The 27,522-nt window shown below is 30.8% G+C and overlaps 5 protein-coding genes across 8 annotated transcripts; 3 read left to right on the plus strand and 2 right to left on the minus strand.

The window, feature by feature from the left end:
• Positions 1-2,855: 2,855 nt before the first annotated feature.
• Positions 2,856-7,835, minus strand: LOC134827025 (trace amine-associated receptor 1). Its single transcript, XM_063839551.1, has 8 exons — positions 7,550-7,835; positions 7,367-7,492; positions 7,164-7,280; positions 5,762-5,834; positions 5,422-5,627; positions 3,603-3,731; positions 3,426-3,551; positions 2,856-3,343 (listed from the first exon to the last, which is right to left on the minus strand). Exons 1-8 carry the CDS (start codon positions 7,766-7,768, stop codon positions 2,933-2,935), a joined length of 1,407 nt encoding a protein of 468 aa, XP_063695621.1. The 5' UTR covers positions 7,769-7,835; the 3' UTR covers positions 2,856-2,932.
• Positions 7,836-14,110: 6,275 nt separating this feature from the next.
• Positions 14,111-18,980, plus strand: LOC134838027 (prominin-1). 4 transcript variants are annotated; one of them, XR_010162340.1, is made up of 13 exons: positions 14,111-14,204; positions 14,743-14,887; positions 15,107-15,177; positions 15,409-15,656; positions 15,717-15,904; positions 15,975-16,070; positions 16,130-16,341; positions 16,406-16,562; positions 16,618-17,444; positions 17,501-17,754; positions 17,807-18,079; positions 18,447-18,609; positions 18,840-18,940. XR_010162340.1 is itself a non-coding variant. In XM_063853467.1 (13 exons), exons 1-13 carry the CDS (start codon positions 14,202-14,204, stop codon positions 18,949-18,951), a joined length of 2,664 nt encoding a protein of 887 aa, XP_063709537.1. In that variant the 5' UTR covers positions 14,111-14,201; the 3' UTR covers positions 18,952-18,980. The 4 variants fall into 4 exon arrangements, 3 of the variants coding, with proteins under 3 accessions (XP_063709537.1, XP_063709538.1, XP_063709539.1); XM_063853467.1 differs by having other exon boundaries at positions 18,447-18,524; positions 18,840-18,980; XM_063853468.1 differs by having other exon boundaries at positions 15,122-15,177; positions 18,447-18,524; positions 18,840-18,980.
• A 270-nt stretch (positions 18,981-19,250) lies between these two features.
• Positions 19,251-20,084, minus strand: LOC134837455 (uncharacterized). The gene is made up of 2 exons (XM_063852829.1): positions 20,073-20,084; positions 19,251-19,979 (listed from the first exon to the last, which is right to left on the minus strand). The coding sequence occupies exons 1-2, from the start codon at positions 20,082-20,084 to the stop codon at positions 19,251-19,253; spliced, it is 741 nt and encodes a 246-aa protein (XP_063708899.1).
• A 2,704-nt stretch (positions 20,085-22,788) lies between these two features.
• Positions 22,789-23,496, plus strand: LOC134837456 (pupal cuticle protein C1B-like). The gene is made up of 2 exons (XM_063852831.1): positions 22,789-22,800; positions 22,867-23,496. The coding sequence occupies exons 1-2, from the start codon at positions 22,789-22,791 to the stop codon at positions 23,494-23,496; spliced, it is 642 nt and encodes a 213-aa protein (XP_063708901.1).
• Positions 23,497-24,256: 760 nt separating this feature from the next.
• LOC134838251 (ER degradation-enhancing alpha-mannosidase-like protein 2) lies at positions 24,257-27,434 on the plus strand. The gene is made up of 7 exons (XM_063853743.1): positions 24,257-24,439; positions 24,500-24,607; positions 24,669-25,183; positions 25,252-25,543; positions 25,613-25,699; positions 26,000-26,337; positions 26,392-27,434. The coding sequence occupies exons 1-7, from the start codon at positions 24,318-24,320 to the stop codon at positions 27,372-27,374; spliced, it is 2,445 nt and encodes an 814-aa protein (XP_063709813.1). The 5' UTR covers positions 24,257-24,317; the 3' UTR covers positions 27,375-27,434.
• Positions 27,435-27,522: the final 88 nt, after the last annotated feature.

Genomic DNA, 27,522 nt, shown 5'->3' on the forward strand with positions numbered 1-27,522 from the left:
AGTAAAATTGTTGTCTTTTTACTTAAATTAAAGTTTTGTCTTATTTTCATTGTTTTTCACAGAAAGATATTTAAAGCTTGATTGAGCTCAGATGTTTGATATTTGTATAACTTACAAAAAAAGATATATTTAAACAAAATATACACATGAGATTTCGGTGAACTGCAAAAAATATTTTAGTGTCCCTTATAATTTCTGTGACAACGATTAAAAACTTACGTTTATTCATATCTTTTTTTTCATAAAGAAGCTGTTTTCAATTTTTCAAGAAGCATTTTCAATAAATAATAAAATAGCATCTTTTTTTAAAATTAATTAAAAAGATGTTTACTGCATTTCGTATTATTTTTCATCAAATACAATTTCACTTTTCTTCTTCAGTCTTCCATTAGGTAAGGTGGAAAATAAGTTTTTAGTTGCATTTTTCAATAAAATTTCCATTACCTAGCGGAAACTAAAGAGGAAATGAATTGAAGATTTCAACTAAGTAGATTGTAGCTGGTCTAATTTGTTGTGCAGGCCTGAAGAGATAAAAGAAAATCATAACTAAGTCAAGTGTCGGCATAGCACTTTATTTTCGACTAAATTTGTTATTATGCATGCCTTAAGCTAAAATTTACTTTAATCCCTAGCAAGAGATCAGAAATAAATTAAACTTTAAAGAAAGACAGTTCTCGCAAACAAAAATACGAGAAATTTACTATGTTGCTCTTCTTCCAAATAAAAAAAAAACAAACACAATTTTTAGCAAATGCAAAAACTCAAAAATTATTATAGTGGAACAACAAATATATTATATCATGAAAATATAAAATTGTAGGTACCATAACTTGCATAAAAACATGCCACATGCTGATAAAAGCTGAAATTCATTGTTTCTGATTTTTACATTAAACAGTTTTTTTTTAATTGTACGAAAAACGTTTAAGAAATATAAAATCTCAGCATTTTATTAGTTTTCTTTCAGATAAATTCACACTTTTCCGGCAGTAATGTAAGAGACTACAAATTTTATTCTAAACTTTACGATTATTATTCTTTTCTATTGTGATATATTTGTCTGGCTGCAGTGGTAAAAATTTACGATAACACATAAAAAGAGTAAAGACGATGAAAAGAGAGAGATCAGTAGATACAAACCATATTTCTGATTTTTTTTTTCGATTTTTACATTCTTTTGTGAGTTTATACTTAACGCGAACATCAAAAAATCATTATATTATACTTACAAAGAAAATATTCAATATCTTGAGGATATAATTTACATCAAAAAAGGATAACTAGTTAATGTTCATAGCCTTGCTTGATGAGTGACCCAAATTGCTGCTGCGAAAGATCAAAACAAAAAAACGTAGTCGAATTTTATTCTATGTGCGGTGACAAACTGGTTTTCGGTCTCAATACACTGTCTGCTACATTCGAAAGAGGCGTTTTATAGTTTTGTAAGTTTGCCAAAATTGTACATTTTTTTCTGGATATAGACGATATACTAAGAGAATAATGACAGTCCATAAATTTGATGATTTTCGGTTTGAATGTGTAATGCTGAAAAATAATGTGAAATTATCCAGGAATAAGAGCTTTCTCGAAATGCAATTTGAGCGGAAGCAAAAATAAATCGTATTCATTGAAAAATATGAAGGTAACAAATTTCCATAGATTTTTTTTTCACGTTAAAGAAATCACCTCATCTTTATTTTCAATTCGGATTTATTGATTATAATCTTGTTTAACTGATTTCTACCTATGACACTTTTTACATAAATTAAACATGTTTGTGCTCACTTTAGTTGTTTTTCGTTTTCAACTAGGGTACTTCTTTACCTCAATTTCTATATTCTAATCGGTGTCATATTTTAATTTACAATCTTACTACGTGTTACTTATCATTAAATTGTTTTTTTTTTAATGTGCTTCTTTATATATGCAGATTCGGAAATAGTTTAAGAAACAATAATGAATATTAAAAATTTGATTCTTATTAATTTATTAAATTTAACAAAATAATTTTGTTAACTCGAACAATAACTTTTTTTGTTTATCATATTTTTCAACAAACATTATAAAAACACCAGTTTATTTAAAAAAAATGGTTAGTTTTTTAAAAAAAATTTTAAAGTTTTTTTATATGGGTCATTTAATATATTTTTTTTTAAATATTAAACTTAATCTTTGTACGGAAACCTTTTAATTGCGAAACATTGTTCTCAGACGGTTCCTAGCATTTTTATCCATTCATTTTTTTATTATCTTTCTACACTTAATTTTCGTAGATTAATCATAAGTTCTTTAGAAATAAAATGAATGAAAGAGAAATAGGATTTGACGCATTCAAGAGCAAAAGTCAGTTTTTTTTCAGTTTAATGTTGTGCGGCAAACGACTCGCATTGAAAAGAGATATGGGTTGAAAGGAAAGAATGAAGGAGTGGATTTAATGTTGTGACGATTTTTTTTTAATGATTTAAAAAAGAGGAATGTAATTAAGTCAACTTCTTTTGTATTAAATGTCGGATTTGCAATTCATTGAATAAAAATTTTGTTAACATTTATCAATCAGAGAAAAAATGATGATCATTAATCAAAGTTTAATTGATTTTTAATAGCAACTGGAATCTTAAATTTCCGTTTTAGTATTTTTTTATGCTGAACTTCAATTTATTATGAATTATAATTAATTTTTGTGACCTTAATTGGATTCTTTTGGTTCCGGTCCAAAATCACGTCCATTATGTGGTACAAAAAGAAAAGTGAAAATCATATCCTGATGGAAAAAAGAGACTTACAATGGATGTCACAGTCATTCCGAACACCAATGTTAATGGATAACGTTTGTAAATCATCTGAATGTTGTTGGCGATGACACAAGAATTAAAATTCACGTGTATACATTTCATACAAACCATTTAATTTGTTGATTTAACAACAACGGATACTACATATCATCGTCGACACGATTGAAACCACCAAAAAATGCTCTGTTCTTGGCACAGTTGATGTCATGTAAATCATGTTCGCATAATCTCGGCTCGGAACACGACACATACCTCAGATGATTTGTATCGCTTATTTTTCCACTTATACTATCGATGTCACTACTTGTTGTGCCGTCATGAAACAATCTATGATTGGTATTTGTGTCGCCATATGTACGTTGCAGCACATGTAAACTGTTGGAGCTGACTGTGCGCTCTAAAATTTCGCCCCAGTACTTCTCTGCAAGTCCCTCAATGTCGGAACGCATTCTACAGGGTGGCTTCGGTGGCAGTGGCAGTGCAATCATATTGTCGCATTCGAAATTTACATTATAACATTTTTGGTGATCATTTGGCTCACCATAGAGACACTGTTGAATTAATTAATGTGAAATTTTCGCGGTTTATTACATGAGCGACTCGAATTACATGCTTGTTAATGTGAATAAATACCTTTGAGTGAAGCATATCCTTACATATTCGTCTAAAGTGCGCATTCAAAAGCCAATATAAAAAGGGATTCCAAAAACTATTGCTGATTGCCAGCCATGTGATCGTAAAATCAAGATATGAAGGAACCTGTGTAAAAGGTGTGTAAATATGCTGTAAATAATGGAGCTAAACTGTTACCTTTGAACCTGTGCACGCTGTTACTATCTCGAGAATGGTCCAAGGTGTGACAATCACAATGAAACCGAGCGATATTGCCGCCATTGTTCGCGATGTAGAGCCAGATGTGTGCAACTCCAATTCTGTAGGCTGCGAATGACAACAAAACAGTTTGCTTGCATGAGAATTTTTTTTTTTCACAACATTAAAAAGAAACCCATGTAAAGTCAACCCTTTTATAATTATTTATATTTCTATTCACAATTCTAGTATTCATTATATGCTGATTTCTAGAGAATAGTTTTTCACTAGATTTACATTCTTTTATCTCGCAGGCTCTACTTTGAATAAAAAATCCTTTCAAAAAGATTTTAGGACGCTCCTAAATGTAATTTTGTTTAATTTTTTTTTGGTTTCGACAATATTAAAAAAATATTTTTAAATACTTTTTTTTAATGTCTAAATTTCAAAAGTGAAAATTTTTTTTATGAAGTGTAAATTTTTTGCTCAATCAGATTTTAGACTTTTCAAGTTTAACATGGGAAAATCGGAGTGGCCTTAGAATGGAATGAGATGATGATTATACGTTGAATGACTAATATTCTAACTTCCTTCTATTTTAATTTTGAATTTTCAGCATTCTTATCGAATGGACACAGATATAGAAAATTGTATATTTTTCCGGAATCCAAAAAAATACTTCAAAATGTGTGATATTTATACATTTTTTAGACTTTATTGAATTTTAGATTCCCACTCTTTTTCGTCATTGGACAGAAATACACTTGCATTTGAAACTGTAGTAGACGATTTCACTTTATTAAAATTCTTCAAGATTTTTTTTTTCTAAAAAGTCGAAACCAGATGAAAATCTTATTAGTTTTCTATGTATCATTCAATGAATACAATGTTCTATGTCATCCGATGTGGAAACATACAACACTATACATCGTGATAACACTTTTCTTTTGAAACCACAATTTATCATATTACCACCTACGTATCATTACACAGAGCAACTCTAAGAGCTTAAGCAGCGTATTATCTGAAATAATGTTATATTTGCTAAATGACATGAATTTTTTCACAGTATCCTATTTGATTTCATTCATCCAGAATGGCATATATCATGTTGTCTACATATGGTAATAAAATTTGATTCAGTTTATGCTTCTTCGCTTTTCTCTCTTTCTTTTTTTGCTTGATCTGCTTCTCGATAGTATCAGAGCAGCCGCCGTGTATGTAAAATGTGTTTGAAACAAGTAAAATAAAAATACATCCTTAACATTTTTTGATGTGTATTCAATACCCGATTCTCTATCATAATAAAATGTTTATCTATCAATAAAACGAGCGAGCACTGGATTTACGATATATGTATAACTCAATATAACTACTACTATTAGGATGTCTAGCTTAGATTTTCCTACTTCTTTTTCGCATGTAAATTGATGTAATTGAAGTCAAACAAAAGTGGACAGCTTCGTGATTGTGATTCAATGCATGTAATAGATATTGGATAACTTAACTTTTCTAGATGGAATAATTCTTTTGTCAAACGTTACGGGAATGGCCCCAGAAGGAGGTTCTAAAATGTTTTTGCTGACTAGGATCTTCTTGTTCTTTCAATGTTCACCACAATGTTTAATAGGGTTTCTGTACTTTTTTGCTCTTATTTTTTCGTTCTTTATTGTTTTCAAGACTTCAGTGTCATTTGTCGTTTTCACAGGAGGTCTTGTCATTTTCTTTGTTTTATATATCAAACAAATCAACTTGAAAATCTTTTTCTTAATTTCCTAAATTTACTTTTCCGAAATAAATAATTTAAATGAAAACTTACCTTTTCATCTGATGACTGTAGTCGCTGTGTTGCGGTAACAGTTGGCGTCACAAATCTTCTACGATTCGCATGAAAACTCGAGCCATAACAATACATTAGTGCCATGGTGGTGGGAAAGTAAAATGCACAACTGGATAAAATGCGAAATGACGGTTTACTGTAAAATGGCTCACAAGCCAACAAACCAGTGCTGTTGAAATAATAACCTAATAATATGCGGACAAAAATATAATTATGATTGTAATATTAATAAAAAAGAATTTTTTTATTGTCGTAAAGTTACTTCTATATCTTTAGCTACAAATGGTAGATTTTGTTTTCGACATTTGGTTGAACTTACCTTTTGGCAGGACCAAAACACAGAAGAACGTCACGCATAAAATCCATGTTATACTGAGTATTGCTACACAACCCTGCGTTAAAAATTGAAAAAATAAAATAAAAATGCCCTCAAAGCAGAACTTAATAATCGATTAGTTCAACATGACAAATATAATCCAAACATAAAATGTGATAAAAATATTGATTTTCTCTGTCAAATTTATTGTAGTAGACCTTAGAAACCATATTGCGTTACAAGACGATTTTTGGTTACGTTTTTTTTTATCTATTTTATAATAAAATTGAAGAGAGGAAACATATTGATGAGATTGCATGTTTAGCCTTTTTCTGGCGTAAGGGACAAATTGTAAACATATTCAAGATGGAACAAAAAAAACACTTTTAAAAATTGGGTCACGATATAAAAACTGCTAGCTAATGTGCAATAAGGCGACTAAATTTACGTATTTCACTTTTTGGCGCACCCCCTTCTATTTTGGGTAAAATAAAATCGAATTTTGTAATTTTTTAAACTATTTTCGACGTCAAACGTTGATTCTTAACATTGAACTTTTTATTACATATTTTTAAAATTGAAATTTAATCAGAGAAAAATCAAGAAAAAATCGGAGAGGGGGGGACCAAAAAATAGAAACATAAAATTTAGTCGCCTAATACAATCTCGATTAAAACTTAGATATTTTTTTTTAAGTAACATGACCAAAATCAACTTTCTATTTTGGTAAATTTAAACTTTAAAATTAAATATTTTGTTCTTTATCCCCTCCTTGATGCAACAAAAAGTCAAATAATTAAATTTAGTCGCCTAGGACGTCAAGATTTTGAAAAATTAGTAAAATGAGCGAAGAAACCAAATACCGTTAAATGTATGGAAGACAATGGTCCGTCACATAACACATGAGAATGTGTTTGCGTTTGATAAATAGATAATATAAAATTTATCAACTTAACAAATCGATCAATTTATTTACGCTCACTAAATAAGAAATTCAATCAATCATTATTGATTGCTGTACTTGTCGTTTTGCTTTTTGGCAACTTAATGGTCAAAGGAAGCAATAAAAGTCATATTTGAATAAATATCCCATTTTCGTCCTACACATCATGTGCTAAACGCAATATTTTCTCCTTTTAGTAATAATGATGTATGTTATTCATAATAGTAGTGTCGCGCCGAATACAAATTCTAGTAGTACTTTACTGTCATTAGTGTTTTACTGATGTTACGAAGAAATGCACTTGCTTTCCAACACGGTTATTCTTGTTAAAAAGTGTAAAGTGGAACTTTATTTATTCCCATGACGCTAAATTTTTCATTTAATTTTGAATGGAAACTTGTTGCATCGTCAAGCGCAGGTAAAATGTACAATATTTGCATAATTATAAAGAACAATGAATACCTTTTTACTTGAATGCAGGTGATATCTCTTTGGATGAAGTGCACATATATATCTATCAACAGCCATGCAGACTAAAATTACTGCGCTTTGTTGTAATAAAGCACCACGTAATAATGCCTGAAGAGGGAAGTGTTAATATATTTGTTTAGTAAATTATATCAGAGATAAAAGGATGCAAAGTGGAAAGTTTTTACAAAGCTTACTTGTATCTGGCAAAATATTTCTCCATATGGCCAACAGTTCAATAAGGCAGGAAGTGCGGAAAATGGCGTGATGAGGAATCCGATTGCTAAATCATTCAGAGCAAGAGACGTTAACAAATATCGAGGCTGCAATAACAGTCAAACAATTAGACGTGCAATCATAAAAACAAGAGATGAACTGACCTGCGGATGCAAATATGGTCCGTACCGACGACTGTTAATTACAATAATTACCGTCAGATTAGCCATAATTATGAGAAACGTTAAAACTATCACAAAAAATGCTTGTATCGTGTCATTTGGTCCAATATTGTCAAGAATGTTGCCCGAATACCGAGGATGGAAGCAACTAACATTGCGAATTGCAGGTGGTGTCAGTCTGGTATTTCCTTTTGTATCCATTAAAACTACTTTTCCGTATTGTTGGTAAGTTTTTTTTTGTTGAATTTCTATGACGACACTGTCGTAGACAATTTTTTTCTCTTCCAAGCTATTTCATTTTGTTGATTGTGCAACATCATTGTGTGACATCACTATTTCCCCTGCGTCTTTTCATTATTTTTTCCTTTAAATAGCCACAAAATGGGCAAATATCCTGAAGCGATAACCAAACGTTTGTTTTTTTTTTGTATAGAAAATAAACACAAAAGAGTACGTAGGTACAGAAAAAAAGGAAAAGAAAAATCAGAACTCATTCATAAAACTGTATTTTATGGTGTTATGAATAAATGTCACAGAAATTGCATGTGGCAACAATGAAAAGATATAAAGCACTCGCAAGTCAAAAGTTCATAGAGTAAAAAAGTAAGAGAAAAGATAAAAAAAGGAAAAAAATTGTTTGTACACAAACATCACACACGAAACCTCAAGAGACATATTAAATAGTTCCAATTTTAATATATGTCTGAAAGAATAAAACGTTTGCTGATTTTTTTTTATTTTTTTTTCTGGAGAACGCTGCAAGCGATAGAAAAAAGAAGAATGGAAAAACTGTCCAAACACGGATATTGGACAAAAAACTGTGAATGCAATTGATGTTAAAGTTTCATATGGCCATAAAATAAACAAGAACATCTCTCCTATATCTATTTTTAATGTCAATTACCTTTGCACTTAAATCATAAATTGATGCTCTTCTATATTTATTGAACACATAGTATGTTTTTTTTTGTTTGTTATTGTCATTTTTAATGCATGTCTGACAAATATCATAAGCCTCAAGTAAAAAGAGAAGTAAAATATTGGCTTTAGATTTTTTCTGGACTTGTTTGGTTTTGTTCGATCATCACCCGCATTTTTTAAATAAGTACCTACTTGAGAAAATAAAAAAAAAATAAATGAATCATATTACACCTTTTTGTTATGAAAGCTAAAGACTTCAAAGAACCGAAAAGCTGGTTTCCGGTTAATTTTTTTATAATATAAAATATTGTAGAAATATTAAATTTTTTGTCCCATTAAAATTTTGATAAAGAGTTAAATTTTATGCTCTTATTCTTTTTTTTAAATTTTTTGATGTTTAATAAACATTAATTGCTTATATTAAATTAATTTCATTTTCAAACATTTCTCTTGATTTTTTTTCAAAAATTGTTAAAATTAATTCCATTTTATTTTTATTTACTTTCCCGATTTTTTTTTTTTTTTTGACAAAGATTTAATCACCTTAAAAATAGAACAAAAAATTATCGTATTTGTGTACCCGGTTTTGGTATCATCAACTGAAACTCATTAAATTTTTGCAAAATATGCATTTTCTTCTATGACGATTCAATCTAATTGGGAGAAAATAGTAAGTGGTAAACACCAACAGAAAGTTAATTGCATGGAAAAAATCACACTCTTATGGAAACAGAATTTACGTTGATCCAAGACACAAGATCAATAATAATAATTATCATAAAAAACTGATTAATAAAATACGTGACTAATTTGGCTAATATTTGTTATTATCACTTATTTATTATGGGAGAGACAATTGTTTTATTACTTTTCTCCCTTCCGTAATAAAACTTTATAGACTTGACTGGAAGATGATTTAAGAGAAAAAAACATGGCAGCTCATTATTTTCAGATGACCAAAATCCAATGGTAGGTAGGTATCTACTATTGTGATTTTGAAATTGTCTTGGATTACAGAAATTGTCTCTCCCATAATATTTTGACATGTTATGAAAATTATACGTTTTGAATTTCATCTGACTTCTATTGAAATAAGAAGAGTAAAATCTAATAACAACTTTAGAAATAGCACAAAAGACACATTCTCTCATTTCTACAAACTTAATTCAGACGCGTTGAATCGTTGTAAATCTACTTTATTTTGTGAAATGTAATAAAAATACCATTTTACACTGTCTGACTGTCAAAGACAACTCGCATGTATGCAAGAAAAAGTTGCAATTTGAAGAAAAACTGTCATCAATAGACTGAAACCATTGTCTATAAAATGTAGACAGGTTTAGATTCAATTATATATATATTTCATTTTATGTTATATTTTCGAAATATAATAATAAATAATGTAATACAACGACGAACACTGCTTTAAAAAGAAAATGTGAAAATAATTCAATTTGTGACATCTTAAAAAGTCAATAAAATGAGAAAATATCCGCTCCATTTTAGGCAAAGGTAGTTAGGTAGGTGACACGATGGTTTCACAGTGAATGAAATTTTGGTAGAGAGGGAAAATAAATGGGATTTATAGAAATTTCCCCGTATGTGAAACACATAAATTTAAAAATGTAATTGGAAAAAAGAATTGGATAATTACCTGCAAGAAATGAAACAAACATGTAGCTACCACATCCATGAATTTCTCTTAGTTAACGTGACAAATTGCGATAGTAGAAATAAATTCATGTACTTTTGGTAATTATCACGTTCCAGAGTATTTTAAGGAGCTCTTAATATGTGTCCCGATTTTTATCTAAAACTTTTTGCACCAAAGAAATCATAAATAACAGAAATAAATCCGACTTAAAATCTTTAATTTTTATGTCATCGTGTTTTTTTTTCCTACAAACGGTTGAATAAATAACCTCGTGGCCTTGCCAACATAAAATAAAAAGAATTATGTGTGGAAATTTGAAACCACAAGTGAACAAATACAAAAACATCAGAACATAACAAGCGAAAACGATGGAAAAGTTATCGTCAGTGTTATTTTATCTAACCGATGAAAAACAAAAGGACTTACAAACTGGTGCAAAAGCGTATTATTTCAAAAAAATGTCCCTAAGCTGCATTTAGCAAAGATAACAATGCAAGTAAAATACAATGTTTAGTACAAAAAAAAAATGCATTTTAAATAAATCTATGTGCCTTGTTTTCTTTTAGTCAAAGTGAAAAAATAGAATAAACATGAAATAGCTTTGTGCTTTTGCACGCTTTTTTGTAATAAGATTGCGATGGTTAGTGGACAAACAACCAGTTATATTATTTTATTTTTAATTTGCTGTCTTTTATGAAAAATTCACCACGCACAAGAAAATCTCTTTATTTAAATGCAAAATTATTTCAAAGTTGCAGCACATGACTCGTTTGTTGGCTTATTTATTTTGCTTATCAAAAACTTTATTTGTTGCATTTTACAGAAAAGAAAGTTTTACATGCTCAATAAAATAAAACAAATGCATGTAAATGATTTCTGGGATTATCAGTAAACAGATCATGGTACTTTGCATTATTACAATTATTAGGTGTATTTCATTTGTGTATTTTCTGTCGTCGTGCAACGGGATATGAATGCAAAACTATTTTAAACTTTTTAAAAGTTGCATCTTACACCATAAATGTGATAATATGTGCATTGACTGGGATTTTACTTTGTATGTTAGGAAACTTTTGTTGTTTTACATTTTATTTAAATGTTTTTTTTTAAGTTTGAATATATTACAAATAAGTAAGGGTAAACTTTCAGAATATTTGCTTCGATTGGTGAGTATCTGGGTAAAATAAAAATTGCTTTAATCGACGATGAATATTTTATGGAAAACAATTGGATGCATTTAGGAAGTTAAATAACCACAAACGATTGGTCTTGCATGTCAACGTATTTAATTAAAGGAATTTTATCAGCATTGGCTATAATATGTAAATTTTTTCTTAGTTTTGAAATTCATACTTTATTAACAAAAGTTTTGTCCATTTATTTTTTTAATATTGTTAAGAATGTTCTTAATTTAAATTTGCTTTTTTTTTTGTCTGACAAAAAAACTAGTTGAACCGTTATTCAAACTTTCGTGAAAAAGTTTTTTTTGTTGTGGGAGGCACACAGATGTGCCTCATGTATATACTGCAGATAAAAATCTGCACTGCTGAGAGAATGATATCATAATTTTGTCATAATTGCTTTCTAAATTAAATTATTTATTCACCATCGCTTTGGTATAATCAAAACTTTTTACTAGTAATTTCCTGCAATATTTTTTAAAATAACTTTTTTTTAGCTAATTAATATAAATTTACATAAACTACTAGATACTTAATTACTTGGAACACAAGGACACTTAAAAAATATATAACAATATACATGTTAGTGCAAAACAGTAATCATTCCATATTTTTTTTTTTTTAACTAAAATATAATCATAATTTGCTATATATGTAGTAGTTTCAATTGCCTCAATCCTTGCACAAAATGAAAACCATCATAATATTTAACATTCCATTTAAATTTGTACAGAATCAAATAACAATTTTACCAAAAGCACTTTTATAAAAAGTGTTCTTAATTTTTATTATAGCTGTGGTTTAATTTTGGCATGTATTTATCTGTTCACAATTTTGTCTCTTTTTAATTTTAATAAAAAATGACGTTGTTCACTTTCAACAAATCTATTCTATTCTTTCTGTTTTTTTATAATTTTTGTTTTGATAGAATATAATGGAAATTTTAAATGTTATTTTTCTCTTATTGCCTTTTACGACGAATAATTGAATAGAAATTCTTTGTTTGTGTTCAAACTAATTCGTTTTGCACGGCTCACTTTTTAACGTTCTTGCATCTGAGTTTTACAATGTCTAGATTTGAACTAACGTCTGATGACTTTATTTGTATGCACAATAATAATAGAATGATACATACACGGATGAAAAGGAGAGAAAGAGAGAAAACTCCACGTTTATTTAATACTTAGTGTAGCGGTATAAATATCCTTGTAAAGGACTTGTAACTAAAGTTCGAGTTCTCGGATTTATGTTATAAGAAAACTTTTTTTTTCCAGAAACTTATCTTGCTTATCAAAAGTGATGAATTTATAAAGTACATATGCATTTATGGTTTTGAAATATTTTTCTTTACTGATTTTAATATTATTATTTGAACCCACATAATTAATTTATATATTTTAAATCAAACATTTTTTTAAGCTTTTCTATAAAAGCTGGTCAAAATAAAAAAAAACAATTTGAAATAGTTAAACGATATGGTAAAAATTTCTAAAATTAAAAGTATTAAACAGGATATAAAATTTCATTCGGTATATCGAGATGCCATGAAATTGAAATCTATCTTTTTTTGCGGAGAGAGAATTATTTTTTCATTTCTCTCTCTTTTTCCTCAATATGAGAAACGTGTTTTTCCATCCTAGTAAATAACATTTACTGAAAGTTGTGAATGAATTTTACTCTATATTCATAGGAACTACTTCATATGTGTTGAAGTTGAAGTGCAAGCTGTTGTTTACTTATTGACTATGAATTTTAAATCAATCTTCACACAAAAAGTACTTCAATACACTATTTGTGTGTTTAAATAACGCAAATATAATTGTTTTGAAAATAAATTTAAATATTTTGTTTTTTTAGTATTTCTTCAAAATTTTTGTTGTTTGCATATTTTGTATAAAAATACATATCAGGTATCATAAAAACATTAAAAACCAATAATGTTTGACTAATTTTATCATTGAATACAATATAGGTATTTAAGTCTCGTATCATCATTGTAAAATTGTCGATTGCACATTTTCTGTTAATGTAATAAATTTTTATGTGTCTCTAGCGGAAATGTTTTATCAAGTCTCCGTCTATGAATGGAACAGCATTTTCTTTTTACATGTGGTGTAATCTTGTTCTAATGTGTCTACATGAATATTGTTGTTGAGAATGCTGTTCATTTTACCGAGTCTTAAAGATTTTAAATTGTCTGCTAGTCATAGTAATTATTAACAGTCTTATGTGAGCATAAACTACTTAATTTACAAGTTTAGTTTCAGTCTCTTCTGCTATAATCTATATTAATTATAACAAGAATAAAGTTTTCGTTCTGACTAAATAAAAAAAAACTCTCGATACATGGAAAAATAGTTTGTCATATGTAGTTATGTTTGAAATACACACACAGAAACAAACCCACTTTTATGGCTTGAAATATCTCTTTGCGAAACAACAATGACAATTTTTTTCATAAATAATATACTTACATTGAACCGAAAGAGCTAAAAGGCTCACATTCGAACACAAGTCAATTATTAGTTCACTAGTGCCTTGCCCCTTTGTATTTTTTTTAGTTTATCAACGTTTTTCTTTTCATGCAGTTCACAAAATATTTTTCCTGTTTTTCGGCGTGTCTATTTGTTTCTTTTTTAATTAAATTATTCTTAACACATAACCTATATTATTTTGTGTAATTTTGGATTGAAAGGAAAAAAAACAAGATGAAGCAAAATTTTCATCAAAAATATGTTTAAAATGTTAAATGAGTTAAATTTCATTATATTAAATGTAAAATGGATCAAGAATATCAAATTATCTATAAAAGTTAAACTTCATATAAAAACGTAAAATTTAGTATTAAATAGGAATGCTGTAAAAAATATTTAGCCTCATGGTGAGTTTTTTTTGAAAAGTGCAGTGAAAACAACAAAATAAAATACATAAATTTTTCTGTTCTTAAAGTTTAAAAAAAATTATAGTCAGTAGTTGTTTAAAGCTTTCTAATATCATTAAATCGACGTTTTCAAGTGTTTGTTAATACATACGGAGAAATAATGATTCTTTATAAGCAGGTTTTAATGATGTGCTTGAATACAAACTTCAACATTCAGTTTTTTTAATTGTCCTTATTAAAAATCACATTTTAACAATAAAAAAAATATGAAACATCGAAACAACCTGAAATACAGAAGCTTTATATCCTATAACTTAACTCATTAATAAGGGATTTTTGTAATACTCATTCTTTTCATGGCAGCTACTGTCAATTGTTTCAACGGGTGACATAGCTGTAGGCGCAAAAACTCTCATTTTCACCTACTTTTTTTTTTACCCACATTTACATTTTTTATATCCAGGAAAGTCTAATGACAGTGTATATAAAAAATAAATACCTAGAATGTATAAAAAGTTTTTTTTTCTATTTTTTGTAGAATAGTGAAATATCGTTTGAGTATCCAGAGCCCAAGCCAAGTGGCAATTATGTGATATCATCTTTGGATTTGCATGATGGAACCTTTCTTTTTTCTTACGTTTCAGCGTTTTTGGCATATGTCACACCTCAAGAACTGCCAGTAGGTGAGTTACGTATAAATATATCATTATAATGAAAAATCTAATTTTCAAGTTCTCATCAATCACATTTTAGACCTTTTAAATATTTCCAGCACTTTTTTTTTGTATTTTTTAAGTAAATCTATCTTTAATTTTGTCACTTTTGAAAAATGTAAAATACAAAAAAAAATTATCATGCATCAGGGTAAAAATCCATTACACTTTTTTAACTTGATTTTTAAGTCTATTGTATTTTAGAAATTTTACGCGATGCCATCCACGCAAAAGTTTCGATCCTGCGACTTGTGCTCGAGGTAAATATATATTAAAATGAGAAAGTTTTAATGAAATTGTTTGTCGTCCTTGCGTTTTATTACATTGGAATATCATAGAGTTTTTTTTATGGTGAAAACTGATTAAAATAAAACGTAATTATTAACGCTTTTGCGTACAAGTCAATTGCATTTTTTTTTGTTCGTCATAAAGTTAACGTTTTCATAAAGTTAATGATTTATAGGAATTCTAACCTTTTTTATATATTTCAGGCTCTCAAAGTGGAATCTGGTTTTATATGTTTGATGGTTCTGTTTTTCATGATTTCATTGATTCCATTAGGCTATATAATTGCATGGGGCTGTGCAAAGACAAATGACAAGGAAGAGAGAAATAATGAAAGTAACGACCATAACGGCATGGATAATTTAGTGCCTACGGAAAATACGATGCTTACATCTTTAGAATGTCGTCGAAAGTGCTTAGTTATCACATTACAAATAATTTTGGTGTTTTTTGTGTAAGTTTTTTTTCGACACTGTTACGACGAAACCAATAAATAAGACATTAAAATGTCCAGATTGTGTGTCATTATCATGTTTGTAACGAACGAACAAGCATCATCAGCAATCGACAAGACACCCCTGCTGATACGGTCAGCCTTGAAGGATTCCGAAACATTTTTAAAGGATATTCATCATCAAGCAATTTTTACAATTTATGAAGGACTAAATACAGTTAATGACAGAATAAAAATTGATCTAGAAGGTAGGAAAACTTTTTCTTAAACTTTAATAAGTTTTTTTCGGAATCAATTTCTTTCTTATTGTGTCTGAAGATATTGATAAATTGTTGGGAGATCCAATTCAACACAAGTTGCTGGAAGACACGGATTTAGATGGAATTTTTGAATCATTGTTGGATATTTGTACAAGTAATTTTTGTCATTTGTTCGTCTACGTTAAAAATAAAATAATTTTCTTGGAACAATAGGCAGTAATAATTTATCACATCGGATATATCTGCTACAAGACACGCTAAACCGTGCCACAGCAATTGTTTCTGAAGCCGAAAGTCGTTTGGATGAGATATCAATACAATTATCGGTTCTCCAGAAACAGTGTACATATCGTGATCGACCTTTGTGCGACACAATTCATATTAAAAACATGGACGAAAGCGGGTTAAACCTTAAATTTAAAAAGGTAACTTGTTTGTTTTCGCAAATTATTTCGCATTAAGTAGATGACAGATTTTGATAAACCGTAGTTGCGCAACGACGTCTTGCTGAATAAACTCAAATTGATGGGAGACATGACCAACGAGAGCATATTGAAAAATTTCACAGCGGAAATCAAGCATGCAAAATCTGCTTTTAAAATGTATCCACAACGCGTCGCTCAGGAGACAGCAAATTACAAAGAAGGTCCGTGACTCTTTGAATTATGGCACTTTTTAAACAATTTATTTTTTTCCGACAGAAACCTTGAATGAAATTATTGCAATGAGAGATACAGTTCATTCACAAACGCGTGTTTTTACATCAACTATTCGGTCACTCGTGGATCGAATCGATCATACATGGGGTTATGCCGAGCCCTTTTTGGACGAATTGAGCAAAGCTGGATTTATTCTGTGGATTGTGGGATTGACAGCATGTTCCCTCGCATTAGCTGTGACACTTTTGTACATTCTAGCTCTCAGCTGTGATTGTTGTCATGCGAAAAGTAAAGCCCGAATCACGTTAATCATAAGCGCAATATTTACCTCGATCGCTGCCATTTTTTTGACAATTTTTCTCATTTTCGAAATGATTGTTGGTGGACATACAGAGCTGTTTGTTTGTCGTTCCTTTTACGAAGCTCCTAATTATACAATTTTAAGTAAACTAATTGACAAGCCTGGTTTGATATTTGCTACGGAGCCGGCGAATGGTATCCTGGGCGAACTCATTAAGTCTCCCGAATACACGTATACACAAGCAGCTGTTAATGTGTCAATCAGTCAAGCATTGAACGAATGTGAAAAGGGAAAATCGGCATACGCTACATTCGATTTGGATTCGTTATTAAATATCAGCACCTCATTAGACTTTCGAAACTATGACTCGTTGAACAATGCAATATCGAAGATTGTTGCCTCAGAGGCGGAATTTTTAAGTATCACACAAACGCTGCAGAAGTATTTGCACGAAATGATGATTGATTCTGAAGTAAATTTAACATATCATCGCATGGAATTGGTCCAATTAACGCCGGAAAAGGATATGATTACATTTATCGATCAAATGCAACGTGTTTCTTTGCAGGTACAATCTTTTATACAATTTACGAAATGCAAGTTTTAATTGTTTATTTTAACTAGATACAAGATATGGCAACTGCTGCCAGAATGACCACATTGGGAGGTCGAGCAAGGCGATTGCAAACTTCCTTATTGAAACCACTGGAAAATTTACGTTCTGAAATAGTTTATCATCTGACTGCTCTGGAGTTACAAATTAAACCGTGGGCACAACAGGTGAACAAGAGTCTCAATCAACTTAAAACGGCGCAGATTTATCTTGATGGTCAAACCACAAATATTTGTATGGATGCTTCCGAGACTTACCAAAACAGGTAAATAACAGAATATTGTAGATAAAAATCTTAAATTTCTTTTTACTTTCAGATTAAAGAGACATTTGAAATTTTATCGCAACCATACAATGAATATTATTGATGGACAGAGTGGATCATGCCGCCCAATGTTTGATATTTTTGATGCAATCAGACAATTATTTTGTCGTCACATAGTTGATCCTATAAACGGTTTATGGTTTTCTTCGTTTATTTTTATTGTTCTTCTGGCTATCTCGACTCCAGTGTCTCTGGTATTATCAACAGTTTTCAAAAACATTCACATTCTCGATAAAAGACTCAAGAGAACTTCTTCGTCTTATGTGTAAGATTCGTTTTTATGAAAAATTTACTTTGAGCCAAATTAAACTCAATAGATTTGTCCATTTTTTCCAGCTAGAAATCTTGGATAAAAAAATTTAAAAATTTAAATGAGTTTTGTTTGAAATGCTATTCCAACCAACAAAATTTAACAAAACATATATTTTTTCAAAAATGTTTTTTGAAATTTTATTGACGATTTTTTATCATATTAGGTATTTTTTAAAAAACGCTTAAAAATCCGCGAAAAAAGATCTTTTTGGTCATAATCTGGACAGTGTTTAAACTTTTAATTTATTTTATCTAGGTTTTGAAATACTATTGAGTTTCATTTGAGGGACCTTACTCCATTTTTTTTATATATTTTTTAGGGGAACTGATGACCAAATCGTCATATCACAACAAAGTAATTGGGGAACACGTTCCAATATCGCTGCCGATATTGATAGGTCAAATTGGTGATTCATCATTAAAAACATCATCATTATCACAGTATGATAATTCTCATCATTGTGCATTAAATGTTAAAAGCCTGTAAAGTTTAAACAATTGATAATTACGTTCATAGTTAAAATGCTACGTTTTTACGCTGTGCACTTAATTTTATGCATTTTTATCAAAGTTTTAAAAAATGCTTGTTGAGCACATTCTACAACATTAAACCACATTGTCCGCATTTTCTTTTTGTTTCTAGATAAAGTCATTTTATGCATGAAAGATTAACAATTCTTAAAAATTGAAAAAAAAAATTTTTTTTTCTTTAGAGATACTAACGACATTTCACTTGTACGACGAGGACCCGATCAAGACGGAGAGATAGTTCAAATAATTTTTGATGATGAAGATTCAACTGAGCCACGAGAAGCACTAATTTAACTTTAATAAATAGATTCTATTAAAGCGAATGAAATGTATATTTTGTGTTTGCTTTTTTTTCAACTGCGAAAGCTATAAATTTTCCGCACATGTTTTGTTCTTCGGCACTATTTTGGATTAGACAGAAATAGCTTGGAACGACAATTTACCAAAATGATTTATTTTCAGCGCCTCATGCGAATCTCAATAATCAAGACGATAATAAAAGTCATTGTTTTGCGTAAATAAATATTATATTCTTTCAACGACGAAAGATAATTTGATTTACAAAAAATTGTGCTAAAACAGTTTCATTTGTTTTACCAGGCATAGTGGGCGATTGGGCTTTCGTATGAGAAGTGGGAAACAGCGCTGGCTGGGCTGTATGAAACTGTCTTTGTGGAGTGAGATTCCAAAACAGGTTGGACAGTTTTGACAACGGGAGCAGCTTGGGTATATTGGACAGCAGCTGGTTGATGGTAGGCAGTTTCGTAGCTCTTCAAAAGTGGTTGGGCATGAACAACGGGCTTGGCGGCATAATAAGCTTCTGGTTGATAAGATTTTACGACAGTGGCTGCGGGTTGGTAAGATTTGACAACAGTGGCAGCTGGTTGATAAGACTTGACAACGGTGGTGGCTGGTTGGTAAGATTTAACGTATGTGGGTTCTTGGTGGGCATAGTGAACTTGAGGAGCGGCATAGTGGACTTGGGGAGCGGCAGCATAGTGAACTTGAGGAGCTGCGGCATATTGAACTTGGGGAGCTGCGGCATAATGAACTTGTTGAGGTTCATAATGATGGTAAGATGGGGCGGCATAGCTCAAAGTCTTATATCCGTCATTTGTTACGGTTTTCACGCTCTTTGTGACATGAGAGTGAGGTGAAACTACCTGCTTCGAAATTTGCGAGACAGTACCTCCATGGGTGCGGAGGATGTCTTGGCTCTGGACACCATGCGAATAATCTCCATGAGAATATTGGACTGCAACTGCAGGCTCTTGCAAGAGACCGGCGTTAGCAAGGGCGATGGTTGAGAGGAGAGCGATGAACTAGATACGAAAGAAAAATAACAATAATTAGAAAAATCCTGCCATATTTGAGTTGAATAAATTTTGAATTATAGTTTATGAATTTTTACTTACTTTGAAAGCCATGATGTTTTTACTAAGACGTTAAAGAACTTAATGATTTATTTTCGGAGTGACCCACTATTTATATGGTCGATAAGTTTGTTTTAACCTCCGTACAAGATATGCTCTCGACATATACAATCCGTATGATACAATTTTTTTACTCTGTTATTTCATTCATCATTTGTAGTAGGGAGGTAGGTACCTATGCCAAAAAAAAATCGGTTACTCTTTTTTCTCTCACTTAAGGTTTCAATTCATTTTTGATTGAATTACGAATAAACATATACTGGAGTAACCTTTTGTGTACGATAGTTTGTTGATAAATGGGTGTCTGTACCTTTAGGACATTATATCATATTTTTATTAAATATTTGATACAATTTTTTCAAATTAAGGGAGATCGAGTATGGGTGTTTGTTGGCACATGACTCTTGATATTGTGTAATATACTTACTCATGATTGTTGAATGAACTAAAGACCCTCGAATTGGCATGCGAATTTAATTTAACTTATCCATTAAGATTAACGATTAATCATTTATTCAGATAAAATTTACAAAAATCATAATTAGAAGGACGCTGTTATAGAGAAAAGTGTTACATTGTTATCGAAATTGTTGCTAATGGTCGAAATTTCAAAGTACAATAAAATAATAAAGCGGATTTATGAGTGATGAATAACGCGCGTAATACATGTGTTATAATATCTTTATTATTGTGGAACGACCCTGGAACGTACGATATTGCAGTTGAGCTAACAACACTTAAATATTAAAGTGTAATTTAAAGATCTTTAGAAGGAACACCTTCCTCTTGATGTATTAATGGAGTTTTATTGAGATTTAATTATTACATTGTTCTATATTAGATGACTTTTGATCTCTCCTCCTATTACATGACTGACATTGTAACTACTTCCGATTGGTATTTTGTTATTAATTGCTAATGAAATTTCATTTTAAATTTTTTATATTTTGTTGTCCTTGAAAAATAGTGTTTGCAAAGAAAACGGATATGCCAAAAGTGGAAGCATACGAATTGAACAAAATAATAAATCGCACAAAAAAATTATCCACGAAATACATTGTCCGATTTTCGTCATCTTGACCGAATTAAAGGTTAATTTAGGCAATTAAGTTTATTTATTTTAATTTTCAAAAGGGTGACTTTCGATTTTGTCTGCAAATTTCAATTTTTTTTTTGTTGAAAAAACATTTTCATATTTTTGTCTAAATTAATTTGCTTTAGAAAATTATTGAAATTTAGATGAAAAAAATTTGGGTCACACGACCAAAATTTAATGTTTAACGTCCCTCATAAGCAACAAGAAAAAATATTTAATTTTTTCGCCTTATTAATCTTAAGCTAGTACTTCACGCAATTGTTTACACGGATTGCAAATTAAGAAACTTAGACATAAGAAATTGCATATTTCTCGCACTTACATTTCATAAATACTTCAGGGGATTGTCAAGTATTATTTTTGGTTTTTGTATTGTTATTCAACTAGACATTCCTGCATCTCACTAGCCGAAAATTATTTTAACCGATCAACTATGGTTATTAAGTATATTATACTGCGGTCCATATAAACACATGATGAATGACATAAAAAATATTATTCAAAAAAATTATTGTTGTTGTCATAGTAGTAAATAGTTTATCGGAATAATATTTATATTCATGTTACGTTCCATGGCAGGTACCTAGAGTAATTATTTCGCACAAAATGTCTTGTATCTCACGTGCACGAAGATTGAACGGAGAAACAAAAGTGATTTCACTTGCAATGTCAACCTTGAATTTTGCTCTTATTATTATTATTATATACATCTTGAACGACTTAAGATAATCGGTTCGAATTACTTATCATTTGAGTTTTTATAAATAAATTATGACCGTGATTTTAGAAACTCCTCAAGGAATGTCCCTAGAACGAGACAGCGGTTATAATAATGAATTAAAGTAGTGTGAAAGAAAACATAAAAAATAAAACTAGTTATTATGAAGATTTGTTTATAGTCTTGTATAACACTAAAAGAAAAGGGTAAATCTTTTTTGTTATGTGTCTGTCTAGTACTTTGATTTTCAAATTCATTAACCTCTGTGCATTTCAAACTTTTACAAATTAATTTTAATTGATATTCATTATATCAGGAGGTTAATTTACATATTTTTATTTATGAAATATGCCGCATTAAGCCAAAATGCCGGAACTCAATTTTATTCAATTGAACTTTGGTAAATATTACATAATACGAAATTACAACTAAGATGCAGTTTTAAAAGAAAACAGAAAAAAAATAAAAATCCTTCACAAGTGTTCTTTACTTCCTTTTATTTTACTAAACTACTGCAAACTTGTTCAACGAACATGTATACAATAATGTTTGTTTACTTTTTTTCGTGGATGCAAAGACAAGAGACACTGGCGCAGAATATAAAACGCCGAAAAAAATCGTACAAAATTTACGTCACCTTGGATTGTGTTGAAAAATTTGCAATAATTACATAAATTTTTATTATCATTGTAGGAGATAATAAAAGTTAAGCATAAGCAAATGCGTAAACACGGCAAAAGAATTGTCGAAACTGGTCTGCTTTTACTTTTCCAATTTTTGACGATATGATGTTCTTAAAGGTGATCATGAAAATTTTTCGTATAAATAAGTTGATTTAAATTTTAGCAAAACATTAAGTAATATTCGTTACAACATTCAACATCATGGCATTCAAGGTATAGTTTTGCTATTATTCCATAGAAAAATCAACAATTTTATTAAATTTTGAATATTTCCAATAGTTTATCGTATTTGCTGCATGCGTTGCCTTTGCTAGCGCTGGATTATTGCCAGCTCAACCACTTCACTATTCATCTGCTGCTGATGTCAGCCATGTGTACAACTCTTACCATGCTCCCCAATTACTTCATCATGGCTCGTACAGCGATGGTCATTTGGCTCATGGAATTCAACAACAAAACATTTTGAGAACACACAGTGGAACTATTTCTCAAATCTCCAAACAAATTATTTCACCCCACTCTCATGTCAGCAAATTCGACACTCGCATCAATAACGATGGTCTCAAAACCATTGCTTATGCTGCTCCCGCAATTTCTCATGGATATGCTGCTCCTGCAATTTCTCATGGATATGCTGCTCCTGCAATTTCTCATGGATATGCTGCCCCAGCAATTTCTCATGGATATGCCCCAGCTCTTTCACATGGATATGCTCCAGCTCTTTCACATGGATATGCAAGCCAACCAATTGCCATCAAGAGTGCTCCTTTGATTGCTCACTCTGCTCCCTTGGCTGTTGCCCATCACCAACCAGCCTTGGCCTCACACGGATATGCTCAATCACATGGATATGGATATGGACATGGTCATGTATCCTATTCCTCCCCCATTGTTAACTATGGTTGGTAAATAACCAAAGATCATGTTATTTGTAATCTTTGAACAAAAAAATAAAGATTACCTCTTGTGCAATAACAAAAAGTTGTTTTAATGTTATTTTGTTTCGTCATAACATTTTTGATAAAAAAAAATTATGAATTTGGTCTAAAAAATGCAAAAACAGGTTTTACAATATGTCCTAAGACTTTTCTAAAAATTAGCTTTTGAATTAGTTTGAAATTATTGATTCAAGAATTTAACAAAAGGCATTTTTACATTACAAGATTCAATTTAAACTTAAAACTGAATAATAATCTTTTAAATTTAACAAAATTTTCAAAGCTTTTTTTAAAGAACTGTCAGAATTAACATATTAAAATCTAACTATTAAAATTTGTTTAGAATAAAATTAAAAAATAAATGAAATTTAAACATGTACAAAAAAACTAAAAGTCAAATGAAGAGTGAGAAATGAAGTTGAGCTTAAAAGACTTTATTTAATTCCATTTGTGTATTTTCTATCTTAAAAATGTTAAAATTATTTCATTTTCTTTATTGAATCACAGCTTTTTATTTAGTTTAATTTATTAACTATTCTTTGATTCTTTTCTAGTTCCCTCTTTATTTAATAGCATTTTTTTTTGTAAATTTTCTTAAAATTTTAACTGCTCTTCTGTGTGGCAACATTAAATTTAACGATTTTTTTAAAGAAAAATTTTTGAAATACTTCATCGGTGGCGTGTCGAGTAGGTACAGTATTGAATGTCTTTCTGTCAACTAATCATCAAACTTACGGCCACGTAATGCCAGAGCAAAAGCATTCGTTGTTTTTATTTAATTTTATATAAAAAATGTTAAAAATTTACTTTACTAACCTACAAATAGTAATATTTATAAGTTTAACTATCATCCTAGTATCAAAGTTCGTAACTGGCGTTAGAAAATACACAAGAGAAGATGTGATAAAATTTAGGTAAATTCGAACTCTTGTTTTTTTTTTGTTTTATTTACATTTTTTTTCGTTGAATTTCAGAGAAGAAGTTCGAGCCGAGTTTCAACATGCATACGAAGGATATTTGAAGTATGCATATCCTTTCGATGAACTTCGTCCATTGAGCTGTGATGGTGTGGACACATGGGGGTAGTGTTTAATTTCGATTTTTATTCAGAATTGAAGTTTAACATTTTGTTTTGTATTTTAGGAAATACTCCTTAACACTAATCGACTCCCTTGACACACTAGCTGTTATGGGAAATTACTCCGAGTTCCGTAGGGTAGTGAATTTATTAAAAGAAAAAAAGAATTTCGATGCCGACATCAATGTTTCAGTTTTCGAGACTAACATTCGAATAGTCGGCGGGCTACTTAGTGCACATTTAATGATGAACATAGCAGGCGCTGAGCTGGAACCAGGATGGCCGTGTAACGGACCTCTGTTGAGACTAGCTGAGGATGTTGCAAAGCGATTACTGCCGGCATTTAATACGAGGACAGGAATGCCATACGGAACAGTGAATCTGAGGCATGGTGTGCCACCGAAAGAAACAACAATTACATCTACAGCAGGCATTGGGACATATATCGTCGAATTTGGGACGTTAAGTCGTCTCACTGGTGACCCTGTGTACGAAGAAACGGCGTTGAATGCGTTATATGCATTATTTAATCACAGATCTCCCATAGGATTGTTCGGAAATCATGTAGATATACAATCAGGTGTGTGACAAGTTACCTTTTAAGACGAATAATTTTAAATAATAGTTTTTTTTTTTGTATTTTTCTAGGACGATGGACTGCTCAGGATGCTGGTATTGGAAGTGGAATAGATTCGTATTATGAATATTTGGTGAAAGGTGCTATTTTGTTGAATCGTCCGGAGCTGATGGTGATGTTCAATGAAGGAAGAAAAGCAATCGACAAGTACCTGAAAAAAGACGACTGGTTTGTGTGGGTTAGCATGAACAAGGGTCAAGTAACGTTGCCAGTATTCCAGTCATTAGAAGCCTTTTATCCAGGCGTTTTAAGTTTAATAGGAGACACCAATGCAGCAATGCGTAGTTTACATAATTATCATACGTAAGCTTTTTTGAACCATATATACTCACTGAGAGTGGAATGAAAACGGTTTCTCTAATTTAATTACAGTGTGTGGAAACAGTATGGATTCCTTCCAGAATTTTACAATATTCCAAATGGTGAAGCTGCCAATGGGAAAGAATCATATCCACTAAGGTAATTATATTACTTTTTAAGACGACCAAATATAATCATGTGATTTTTTTTCAAAAATACAAAAATTTTGACATCCTCTATATTTTTTCTTACAAAAATGTCATAAAAAATATCTTTTGAAATTTAGATGAAAAATATTTTTTCAAGTCACGTGACCTATATCATCTTTTTAAAAAATCCATTTTGGCTGATTTAATTGCTTTATTTCGATTCGAGGATTGCAACAAAAATTCAAATAATTTAATTTAGTCGCTTTTTAGAATAAATATATTTAATAGTCATACATCAATATTGTTTCAGGCCAGAGCATATTGAATCAGCGATGATTTTATATCGAGCGACGGGTGATCCATTTTTACTAGAGGTTGGAGAGGATGCTCTCAGAAGTCTTCAGTACTCCGCGAGAACTGAATGCGGCTATGCTACAATAAAAAATGTCAAGGATCACAGAAAAGAAGACAGAATGGAGTCATTTTTCCTAGCAGAAACACTCAAATATTTGTATTTGCTCTTCGATCCGGATAACTTTTTGCACAATGATGGAAGAGAAGGCACCATCATTAATACCCCGAATGGCGAATGTATCATTGAGTCCGGAGGCTACATTTTCAATACTGAGGCTCATCCAATGGATCCAGGTAATTTTTTTTCTTTCACTTGTTATAGTGATAATAATGAAACTTTTCTTTTAGGTGCCTTGCGTTGTTGTCACGAAGTAAGTCACGAATATCCGTTGGAAGGGTACGATCCAGATGTGGTGATTGGCGAAAAATTTGTCGAACGCCCACGCCACAAAAAAGTAGAGAAACCAAAACCAGTACAACCTCCACCTGTGGTAGATCAACTTGAGATCACGATCGAAGAGCTTCAGCAGTTCTTAGAAAATGCCAAAAAACTTAGTGAATTAGAACAGAAGACGGCAAATAGTACGCAGAATGTGTCGAACGACGACAGTATTATTCTTGCTGTCGAAGCCCAACAAAATGAAAAGGAAGACCCAAATATTCAGGCACCAAATATTCCAAAAAGTAAAAATGGCGAGGATGCATTGCCAGAAGTTTTGAAAAAACGTCTCGAAAAAATGAAGGAACAACTGAAAAAGGTATCGGAAATATCTGCCGAAGCAATGCAGAAACAGAAGAACCTCAACACCAATGAAAAGACTGATAATATCGTGAAACCCGATGAATCAGATGTAGAAATAGTCAAACTTCCTAAAGAAACTGCTCGCGATGCGGACGATCAAAGTGCCACACAAGCAAAACGTTATGCTACCGAAAGTGCTAAAACAGATACTCAGCAAGCTGCAGCTCAAGCAACCACCACCACCACAGCCAATGAATTTAGCAACAACAACAATAACAATAGTGATAATTACACAATCATTTACAAGGAAAATCTGTCGAACGGTGGCGTTGTGATGGACGAAAAAGTGATGATGAATAATCTGATGAACGACTCAATTACCAACAATTCGGTGTTTCAGGAATTTGTACAAACAATTATCAAAGTCACCGGACGATCTAACACATTCGATCCTCAAACGTTCTTAGAACACATTCGGACGCATGGTGTCTATCGTAACGAATCGTGGAGCCAACAATATCAATTATTGCGATGTAAAGCCCAACCGTTCTTACAGCGCCTCTCAGTCCTCGGCCAATTCTTCTACTGACATTTCCTCAAATTGTATATAGGCAAATAATACATTTAATCGATAATTAAAAAAAACTCAAAGTACAAGAAAAAATCGTTGTTTGATCTAAACTTTGAAATTTGCTCCTGCTTATTCAAACAAACCAAAACAAATTGTATGCCGGGTT

Source organism: Culicoides brevitarsis, chromosome 1, assembly GCF_036172545.1.
Source record: "Culicoides brevitarsis isolate CSIRO-B50_1 chromosome 1, AGI_CSIRO_Cbre_v1, whole genome shotgun sequence".
NCBI lineage: Eukaryota > Metazoa > Arthropoda > Insecta > Diptera > Ceratopogonidae > Culicoides > Culicoides brevitarsis.